This window comes from Mandrillus leucophaeus, unplaced genomic scaffold, assembly GCF_000951045.1.
Source record: "Mandrillus leucophaeus isolate KB7577 unplaced genomic scaffold, Mleu.le_1.0 Scaffold3, whole genome shotgun sequence".
Classification (NCBI taxonomy): Eukaryota; Metazoa; Chordata; class Mammalia; order Primates; family Cercopithecidae; genus Mandrillus; species Mandrillus leucophaeus.
This window is the reverse complement of record NW_012103142.1, coordinates 10,464,954-10,476,396: the sequence shown is the minus strand read 5'-3', so window position 1 is coordinate 10,476,396 and position 11,443 is coordinate 10,464,954. Positions and strand designations below refer to the sequence as shown.

General features: G+C 40.6%; 1 protein-coding gene across 1 annotated transcript in view; it reads right to left on the bottom strand.

Moving 5' to 3' along the window:
• UBR2 (ubiquitin protein ligase E3 component n-recognin 2) overlaps positions 1-11,443 on the bottom strand; it is a 135,689-nt gene that overhangs the window by 7,566 nt on the left and 116,680 nt on the right. Inside the window, exons 35-40 of the mRNA XM_011986898.1 lie at positions 8,046-8,142; positions 7,735-7,802; positions 5,775-5,910; positions 5,094-5,184; positions 3,566-3,696; positions 2,405-2,513 (exon numbers count right to left, since the gene is read on the bottom strand). Coding sequence (XP_011842288.1) covers positions 2,405-2,513; positions 3,566-3,696; positions 5,094-5,184; positions 5,775-5,910; positions 7,735-7,802; positions 8,046-8,142 — 632 coding nt within the window. The remainder of the gene's footprint in view (positions 1-2,404; positions 2,514-3,565; positions 3,697-5,093; positions 5,185-5,774; positions 5,911-7,734; positions 7,803-8,045; positions 8,143-11,443) is intronic.

Genomic DNA, 11,443 nt, shown 5'->3' with positions numbered 1-11,443 from the left:
TCACCGTGTTAGCCAGGATGGTCTTGATCTCCTGACCTCGTGATCCGCCCGTCTCGGCCTCCCAAAGTGCTGGGATTACAGGCTTGAGCCACCGCACCCAGCCGACAAAGTGAAACTTTAAAAAATAAAATTGTTTTTTCTTTTTCAGTGTGGTAAAATATATACAACATAAAAATGACCACGTTAACCACTTCAAAGTCTAATGTTCTGTAGCATTAAGTACATTCATATCGTTGTGCAACCAGCACCACCATCCACCTCCAGAACGTTTTCATCTTTCCCAACTGAAACTCTGTAATCATTAAATGCAAAATTCCTTCTCCCAGTCCCTGGCAACCACCATTCTACTTTCTGTTTCTATGAATTTGACTACTCTAGGTACCTCAGTGAAGTGGAATCATATAGTATTTATCCTTTTGTGACTGGCTTATTTCACTTAGCACACGTCCTCAAGGTTCATCCATGTTGTAGCATGTGTGAGAATTTCCTTTACTTTTCTTTATGAGACACAGTCTTGCTCTGTCGCTCAGGCTGGAGTGCAGTGGCGTAATCTTAGTCTCACTGGAACCTCCACCTCCCAGGTTCCAGGGATTCTCCTGCCTCAGCCTCCCGAGTAGCTGGGACTCTGGGTGTGCGCCACCACACCGGGCCTACTTTTAAGACTGAATAATAGTCCATTGTGTGTGTGTGCACACATTTTGTGCATCCATTCACCTGCTGGACTTCTGGGTTGTTTCCATTTTTGGCTATCGTGAATAACGCTGCTATAAATGTGGGTGTATAATATTGATCTGAGTTCCTGCTTTCCGTTATTTTGTAATCTGTACCTAGAAGTGGAATTGCCGGATCACAAGGTAACTTTATGTTTATCTTTTTGAGGAACTGTCATGTTGTTTTCTGTAGTGGCGCTACCATTTTCTATATCCCATGCACGAGGATACCAGTATACCAGTTTTTCCACATCCTTGTAAACATTTGTAATTTTCTTCTTTTAAAAAAAATAATGGCCTACCTAATGGGTGTGAAGTGGTATCTTAGTGTGATTTCCCCAGTGACTACTGATGTTGAGCATCTTTTCTTTTGCTTTTTTGGTTATTTGTCTTCTTTGGAGAAACGCCTATTCAAGTCCTTTGCCTATTTTTAAATTGGGTTTTGTTGTTGTTAAGTTGTAGGAATTCTGGATATATATAGTCTGGAATTTTTCTTTTGATACAGGGTCTTGATGTGTCATCCAGGCTGTAGTGCAGTGGCATGCAGCTCACTGCAGCCTCGACCTCCAGGGCTCAAATGATCCTCCCACTTCAGCCTCCTGATAGGTGCATGTCACCATGCCTGATTGATTTTTAAATTTTTTGTAGAGATGGGGTTTTGCCATGTTCCCCAGGCTGGTCTTGAACTCCTGGGCTCAAGTGATCCTCCCACTTCTGCCTCCCAAAGTGCTGGGATTACACGGGTGAGCCACTGTGCCTGGCCTATTCTGGATGTTAATCCCTCACCAGATATGTGGTTTGCAAATATTTTCCCCCATTTTGTGGACAGAACAGCAATGTATTTAATTCAGTTACTAACTTGACATGATTGTCAGGCCAATTTCTCTAGACTTCACTTTTCTCAAATATAAAGTTCAGAGTATTGGACTAGATAGCGTTAAGAGTTCTTTTGGCTTTAAAAATCTATGAAAAGCTGAGTGTGATGGCATGTGCCTGTAGTCCCAGCTACTCAGGAGGCTGCGGTGGGAGGAATGTCTCAGCCCAGGAGTTCAAGAGCAGTCTGGAAAAAATGGCAAAACCCCATCTCTTAAAAACAAACACAAAAACAAAAAACCTATGGAAGAGAGTCCTTAACAAGTAAGTTCATGTAAGGAAATCAACATTTCTACCACTATTCCCCTTCCATGCAAATTTGTTTATGCTATTCACTAGCTTGGCAAAAAGTTGACCGAAAAGCCAGATCCTTACCTAAAAGGCCTACTCATAGGCCGGGTGCGGTGGCTCACGCCTGTAATCCCAGCATTTTGCAAGGCTGAGGTGGGTGAATCATTTGAGGTCAGGAGTTCAAGACTAGCCTGACTAGCATGGTGGTCAAAAAAACTAGCCGGGCGTGGTGGTGTATGCCTGTAATTCCAGCTACTTGGGAGGCTGAGGCAGGAGAATTCCCCTGAACCTGGGAAGTGGAGGTTGCAGTGAGCCAAGATCGCGCCACTGCACTCCAGCCTGGGCGAAAAAGCAAGACTCTGTCTCAAAAAATTAAAAAAAAAAAAAAAAAAAGGCCTACTCATTAGTTTGAATTATTTGTGTTGAATCCTACCAGGGTCATTATTTAAGAATTTTGCTACATATGTGATACCTAAAGTTTGGTTCCATAGAACTATTTAATACAACGAAGAAAAATATATAATCATTACCTTTCAATCAGTGAATTCATTATCTCACTATTTTCTTGAAAAAGGCAAATGAGGTTGTTTGGTAGGGAAAGATAGTTACATAAATGTTCAAAATGGCTTGTTCCAGGAACTGCAAACGAAGAACAAGAAAAGAGTGCATATAACAACTAAGGGCATATTCCGCATGAGAGTTAAGCAATAGCAGGGCTTAAAAAAAAGATGAAAGAGTTCCAATTTGCCAGGTATGTAACTTGTAGGAAGTTAACAGAATGGCACGTGGAAGGAATCCATGGAAAATGACGCAATGCATTGAGAGCAGTCAGGCGACTCCTACATCAAACTGGTCCCAATGTCCTGGTGTCTCAGCTTTATCATTTGCAAAATGGTGTGCCTGCACAATCTACTGCACAGGGTTATTGTGAACATTAAATGATAAAAATAATGTATGGGTGCTCTGGAAAAGGATCAACCAATACAGAAATACAAGCTGGTTTTACCATGAGACATGGATTTAAATACCAACTCTAATCATCACTGCAAATAATCTGGAAGATTAAATTCTTTTATATGGTTCCTAAACAACTAGCTGAATGGAAATGCCAGTTGACAAACTTTCAGAGAGTAGCACTGCATGCAGGTATTCTATGGCCAGTGCCAGGCACTGTGATGATACACAGATATAGTCAAGTCCACCTTCATACTACTTTTATGGAATGAATCAAAACAGAACATGGAAAACAACTATGAAAGAGCAAATGAATTCCCACATTAAAATCAGATTTATGTGCAATTATGGGTATTCTAAATTTTAACGCCGTGCATGTTTCAAGTTAAAAATCACATGAAATTGTCAGTTTTCACCTTTTCAAATCTGAGGAACCTTGTTTATAAATAATACATAACTGAACATTTTAACATCTGAAAGCAAAACTGCGATCTTTACGGGAGAAGTGCTTTGCAGGTGTAAAAACATTTACATAGGAGTTTGACAGTCACTGAGATCCAAATAAATGGAGACATATGCATAAACATACATGTTATGCTATAAATGTGTGCATCACCATAGTCAATTAGCTATGCTTTGAACTTTTAGTCAATTTTCATTTTTGCAAGTGATCTTTATATTTGCCGGAGTAAAGGATTACAAACTCTCCCTACGTTTTGAAAGAAAGTATAAATTACCTTGAATGTCGGGTGGGGAAGGAACTCCATTTAAGTAATGAAAAAATAAAGCAGAACACTTCAGGAAAGGCGTGACTCCAGCTCTGACGCTCCTCCACAGATGCCAGCCGGATGGTGTTTCTTTCAAGGCACTAAAAAAGAAAAAAAAGATTATTGGGAAATCTACTAAGAAAAGGTCACTGTACTTATAGCACAGTGTGAAAACAAATTTGACTGTCATTTGGAACTGATGGCATGTATGCTTAAAAGGAGTGAGTTAACAGGCAAGTGGGTGTGTGTTATTATAGGACGCTAGGTGTAAGTGGTGACATAGTCTCCAATGCTGTTATTAAAATTTATAAAAGTAATATAGTGACATAAAGAGAAAATGTGGAAAATGAAAAGTCCAGGCTGGACTCAAACTATTGGGCTCCAGCAATCCTCCCACCTCAGCCTCCCGAGCAGCTGGGACTACAGGCACATGCCACTGCACCCAGCTCCTAGGAGCCATATTTTAAATAGATTTATAATATTTTGGAACACATCCACCACTATATCCAACTATTCCCCCTGCAAACACTTAGATTGCTTTCAATTCTTTGCTAATGTAAATAATATCACATATACATCTTTTTCTTTTTGAGACAGGGTCTCACTCTGTTGTCCAGTCTGGAGTGCAGTCGTGTGATGGTTCACTGTAGCCTTCATCTCCCCGGTTGATATGACTACCTCAACCTCCTGAGAAGATGGGACCACAGATACATGCCACCATGCCTGGCTAATTTTTGTACTTTTTTGGTAGAGACAGGGTTTTACCATGTTGGCCAGGCTGGTCTCGAATGCCTGGGCTCAAGTAATCTGCCAGCCTCATTCTCCCAAAGTGCTGGGGTTACACGGGTGAGCCACTGTGCCTGACTGGAGTTTCCATCTTTATATGCCTATATTTTTTTTCTGTATGTTGAATTATTTTGTTAATGTAGGTTCTCAGAAATGGGATAAAATTTATTCAAAAGCAGACATTTTTATAGGTTCTTGACTTTACAGATTCTTGACATATATACTATTGAAGGCTAAGCAAACTACTGAATTGCTGTTTGTGGCAAATCATGACTCTTAACCATACATGAAATTCTAATGATTTCATTTTATTCCTGCCACTACTGAATATTACCTTAAAAATAAATTATGCAATTTAACTTGCAGTTTTAAATTCCCATTCTGAATGAGACAACATAAGTTTTAGAATATCAACTTTCCAAAGTACATTTGATCTGTCCTCTAGCCTGTGCCAGATCCTCTGAGCAAATGAAGGGTTCCACAGCCAAATAAATGTGGGAAGCTCTTCGTATTATCACCTTTCTCCCAGATTTCCAATTATGTTAGTATATGAATAGCTCAGAAAAGCCCTGCAGATCACTCCACATCTTCTTTTAAAAACATGTCAACAGACAACAATTTCCCCTAATTAACAAACGAATTCCTTTCTCATGCTATCATCATCTAGCAATATTTAGGGAAATGCGTTATCACGCAGAGATAACTAGCTCACCTTCCCGTATACTGGTGAAGCGTTTTATACAAAGCAAGAACTGCTGATTCTTCTTCACAAGTGGGATTTTCTTGATCCATGCCATTCTCTTCTGAAAGATAAGGAAATACTAGTACTCTGTATTTTTCAGTTAAGTGTTACCAAAAGGACTGAAGATATTAAACATGCAAATATATTCATAAACTCACATATAATATGAAATATTCTTAGAAAACATGCAAAATTTTAACCCCTCAAGTGGGAGCACAGTATTGATCTCCATCAAACCAAACAGCCAGCTGGCACGTTTTAAGTAACATCAAATAAATATAGTCTTAAAAGTGTATGAAAAACAAGAATTTTGAATGCAAAACATAATTTAATGATGAATTCATGTGGGCATTAGCAAACATGTAAGTTAAAACAAAATTGGCATTCTAAAACATAAGATTCTAAAAGATTTAATTACTATCCTACACAAATATTACTCAATGTATGAAATTAAAACTAGAAAGATTCATATTACTAGGAAATTTTAAGAGAAAGAAATGTTTCAAAACTTTTCATATGAGGATACACAGAAAAAAATAGCCTAATTCAGGTATTATTCTCATCCAAATACCTTTTCCTCTAATACTTTCTTTTTAAACTCAGAAAACTCAAGTATTTCCTTCAAGAAGCTGACAAAAAGGCAAGAGTTACCTGTACATGAGGTAAGTAAGATCTGTATGATGTGTGCCATAGTAACCAGATGGAAAATGTGAAGGTCTCCAGTGCCAAGGCTGATCCCTGAAAAATCCTGACACTGCAACGCAGGGAACGCAAGCACCAAGCCCACCTAGGCACCAAACACAGGACATCAGACAGATCGCCTATCCTTTCACAGCTAAGCACATTTCCATCTTCTTACTTTTACTTTTATTTTGATTTATTTTTTTTTTTTGAGACAGAGTCTCACTCTGTTGCCCAGACTGGAGTGCAGTGGCGCAACCTTGGTTCACTGCAATTTCCACCTCCTGGGTTCAAGCGATTCTCCTGCCTCAATCTCCTGAGTAGCTGGGATTACAGGTGTGCAACATCACGCCTGACTTTTTGTACTTTTAGTAGAGACGAGGTTTTGCCACGTTGGCCAGGCTGGTCTCAAACTCCTGACCTCAGGTGATCTGCCTGCCTAGGCCTCCCGAAGTGCTGGGACTATAGGCGTGAGCCACCGCACCCGGTCACATTTCCATTTTCTTACTGTGATCCCTCCTGAGTTCAGCTCCTCCCTTTAAGAAATCTTTGTTCTTAAAGAAAGGGTATGCATGTTAGAAAATCCAACAGGACTGGCTACATGAAATGCCGTAAGAGTTACAGGACTCGATGGGCACTATGATTTCATTAATCCAGTGGGTCTCCTATACATAGCTTATTGTTAACAAAAACAATATCTGAACTCTTTCCAGGGAGTAGGCAGTTGAAAAAACATGGGTTTTGGATCCATAAATATCTAGATATGAATCCTACCTCCTCCTCTTATGAGCTTTTTTACACAAATTAACATCTCTGATCAGGCCTCAGTTTCCCTACTGGTAAACTAGAGACAGTATGTTACATGTACGTGGTAGAGATGTGTGAATGTATGTAAACGCTGGCAAGTACACAAATGCTAGCTCTGTCGGCCTACTGCTGTCTGCATGGCATTCTAAGTGGTGGTGGTTTTAGTTGCAGCAATGAGAACAGTAATAGCCAGCATTTATTAGGAATATATTGCTCTAAGTGCTTTACATGGATTGAGTTCTGACACAGTCATATAAAGTAGGTACTAATCAACTTAAAGGTGCAGAATCTGAGGTCCAGAGAATAAGGGGACTGCTGGATGTGGTAGTACACTCTGTATCCTGTGCAAGGGAACCCAGTTGAGGTAGGGCTGAAATTTGACTAACCACTATTTGGATAGCTGTGTGTCTTAGCACCAGGATGTACCAGCTCAGAGGACATACCTTTCCCTGAATTATAAGGGGCTCTCTGCTGCTAAGTAGTGTGACCACACTGTCAGAATTTTGAAAATGTACAAAAGCACTGTATCGGCCAGCAGCAGTGCTTCTGTTGCTGGTTTTTTGATGGGGTCTTGCTCTGTCATCCAGGATAGAGTGCAGTGGTGCAATCTTGGCTCACTGCAATGTCCACCTCCTGGGTTCAAGTGATTCTCCTGTCTCACCCTCCTGAGTAGCTGGGATTACAGGCGTGTGACACCGTGCCCAGCTAATTTTTTGTACTTTCTGTAGAGATAGGGTTTCACCATGTCGGCAAAGTTGCTCTCAAACTCCTGACCTCAAGTGATCTGCGGTGAGCCTTGCAAAGTGCTGGGATTATAGGCATGAGCCACCACCACCTGACCAGTTGCTGGTGTTTTTATCTCTTTACAGATTAAAAGCACAGAGAGGTTAAAATACTGACCTCAGCCACAAAGCAAAATAAGAGTCAGAGGATGTCTCGACAACAAGGTCAAGTCTCTCAACTAGGTTCCTAAATATTTTCTTTTTGAGGTTTGTCATAAAAGAATTATACTGAGAAAGGGTAAGGAAATTATATAACTCCTTCCTGTCTGCCACTACACTGCTCACCAAACAAGGTAAAGTTACATAGTATGACATAGAAGTCCAAACTATAAAATACCCACCAATAAATGAAACATGTCAATATCTAATATGCATGGAAGTTCTTCATGGCTGTCATTAGGCACCAATGCTAGAGATTTAAAGAAAAATACATTAGGATATTTCATATGCCAAAATATGTTAAAATGTTTATAATCTGCTTTAAATTTATCTTCTTGTGAGATACGTGACAATTTATAAGCTACAGCTTATATATAAGACAACCAGTACTACTAAATATTTAATTCATTATTGAAAGAAGCTGTACCATTAAAAACAAAATTTCAGAGGATGAGAAATTACCATAACACGTTATAAATGTATTAATACTCACATGCAAAAAGTTTACAAAAATGTCCTTGCACCACTGAAAGTGATGCCACTGTCCAGTGTGCTGCGGCAAATCTCGTCAATGACCTAAGACAGTCATCCTAAAATAAAGAAACCAGTACAATTAACAAAAAAACCAACAGGCAAAGCAGTTCTCTTTCAGGAATGCTAGTTCAGAGCACAGCTGGATGCACAATGAAACTGCTCTAGATGGTATGGAACTAAATCTACGACATCTCCATGACATGCCTCTAACACAGGATAAATGGAATAGGAAATGTCTAAGTGTAATGCTGAATAAACGAAATCTATCCCTTTGCCACCATGTTGCTGGTTTTCTCTGGAAAAGAAAAGAATATAGAATATATGCATCAGACCGAAAGCAAGGGACACTCCCAAGATGCGGATGCAGGCCGGGAGCAGTGGCTCACGCCTGTAATCCCAATACTTTGGGAGGCCGAGATGGGCAGATCACCTGAGGTCAGGAGTTCGAGACCAGCCTGTCCAACATGGAGAAACCCTGTCTCTACTAAAAATAAATTAGTCAGGCATGGTGGCGGGCGCCTGTAGTCTCAGTTATTCAAGAGGCTGAGGTAGGAGAATCGCTTGAACCCTGGAGGGAGAGGTTGCAGTGAGCTGAGATCACACCACTGCACTCCAGCCTGGAAAACAGAGCAAGATTCCATCTCAAAAAACAAATAAACAAGCCAAGATGCGGATGCAGTATTTCTATGTTTATTCTAGAGAGATACTCTAAAACATGTATTTCTTATGTTTATCCTAAAGAGATACTCTAAAATGTGGATACTCTTTCTTAAAATGTAGAGTATCCTAAAGAGATACTCCAAATATCGGGGAAACTGTCCAAGAAGATGGTGGCACAAATGAGGGTGCCCGCAGCTATTAGAAATTGTTATGAGGACTAAATAAGCAGTAATAAGAAAACTCTTGATTTAAAGAATACCACAGCAACAAAGCTACATGTGAGTACCAATTGAAATCAAGAATAAACATGCTAATGGAAAAAGATGGAATGTGATAAGTAGATGACTTTATTCTTCCTGCTTGTTTTTTCATTTTCCAAATTTTCTGTAATGTTTGGTTCAATAAATATTGAGGTCCTACTATATACATTAGGTCCTGGTTCTGAAGATCTTCAAATAAAACCCATTCTCCCTCTCCTGCTCTCAAAGAGCTTAAAGCCCTGGGGGTAGGAAAGGAAGAAAGTCAGGAAGGAGACAGGCATCACAGATGAGAGATCTCTAACTCACAGTACAGGGCTCAGAGGGCTTTCTAAAGGAAGGGAAAGCTTGAACAGCATCTGAAAGAGTAGCAGTCTGCTTAGGGTACTCTAGGCAGAGGAAATGGAATGTGCAAAGGCGTGGGGACTAGCACTGAGGAACTGGCAGTGATTCTACAAATCTGGACCACAGGGCTGGGAACTGGCAGGAGGTGATAATGGAGAAACAGGTTACGTTTGTAAATGTATGAAGAATATGATCAGGATTGCTTTTGAGGAGCCCCTCTGATAATGTATTAGAGAAGGGTGAGATTCGGGGTAAAAACTGCTACAATAATCTAGGCAAGAAATGATGTAGGGCTGAACCAAACAAGTAGCAGAAGGCATGGTGAGAATTTGTCAGACTCTGCTGGCCAAGTGAATGGGAATGCCCAGGCTAAATAATGTATCTAGGCCAGGAACAGTGTGTCATGCCTGTAATCCCAGCATTTTGGGAGGCTGAGATGGGCAGATCACCTGAGATCAGGAGTTTGAGACCAGCCTGGCCAACATGGTAAAACTCCATCTCTACTAAAAATACAAAAATTAGCTGGGCGTGGTGGCGTGCACCTGTAATCCCAGCTACTCGGAAGGCTGAGACAGGAGAGTTGTTTGAACCTAGGAGGCAGAGGTTGCAGTGAGCCACGATCGTGCCATTGCACTCCAGTCTGAGTGACAGGGCAAGACTCCATATCAAAAAAAACAAAAACAAAAACAAAACACTTCAATTTTCTGGTTTCTCCTGGATGAATAGTGGTGAAATTAACTAAAAGAGGGACTGTAGGAAGAAAAATTAATTTGGATTGTTGAATTTTAGGTACCTGTAGGAGATCCAGGTGAAAAAATAAAGCAGGCAGAGAAAACCTAGGCCTAAGATAAAGATCTGGGTTGGAGATACACAGGTGGGGATCATTTGGATATAACTGAAATCAGAGGCATAGATGGGGCTGATCAGGGAAGAGTATTAGATGGCAGAACTCTGGAGGTTTAAAAATGACAACTGCAGGATGGAGGAGGGAGAGGAGGCTGAGAGGCAACAGCCACAGATGTAGAAAGAAAGCCAGGAGTGTCACAGAAATTAAGAGAAAAAATGAGTTTCAGAACGAAGAAGGAATGGAGAGAAATAAAAAGTTTCAGAACGAGCAATTAAGTAGAGGTTTCAAAGAAAAGGGCTAAAAAATGCCCACACAAAATGATAATTAGGAGATCATTTGGTGAACTTGGAAAAAGATATTTCATGGAAGTGATAAAGTGTTAGAAGTGGAGCCCAATTGCAGGAGTTGAAATATGAATGGTTAGCAAGAAAGTGGAGCTAGAATATACATTCTTCTTCTTCCTTTTTTTTTTAAGATAGGATCTTGCTCTGTTGCATAGGCTAGAGTACAGGGGCACAATCATGGCTCACTGCAGCCTCGACCTCCCCAGCTCCAGCGATCTACCCAACTCAGCCTCCTAAGTAGTTGGGACCACAGGAACATGCTACGCCACCACTCCTCGCCAATTTTAAAATTTGTGTAGAGATCAGGTCTCACTATATTGCCCAGGCTGCAATATTCTTTTTTTTTGAGATGGAGCTTCACTTTTATTGCCCAGGCTGGAATGCAATGGTGCAATCTCAGCTCACTGCAACCTCCGCCTCCCAGGTTCAAGCGATTCTCCTGCCTCAGTCTCCTGAGTAGCTGGGACTACAGGCATGCACCACCACACCTGGCTAATTTTGTATTTTTAGAAGAGACGAGGTTTCTCCACGTTGGTCAGGCTGGTCTCAAACTCCCGACCTCAGGTGATCCTCCCACCTTGGCCTCCCAAAGTGCTGAGATTACAGGCACGAGCCACCGCACCTGGCCTCCTGAAGTTTATTTAAAAGATTAAACCACAACCGTTACTTCTTTAATATCCTTACAGAAAGTGGGTTTTTACTACGAAAGAAGTGAATGTAGTAACTACTGCAGATCCGTAAGATTAAAAGAAGCAGAACCACCTAATTTCCATGCCCCCCTTTCATGAACTGAATAAACTGAGAACTTACCAGTCTGCAAGGTAAAGGACCAAACAATGGTTTATCTTCATCACTCAAAATTCTTTCTACAGATTAAAGATGGTTAAAATGGTAAATGTTATGT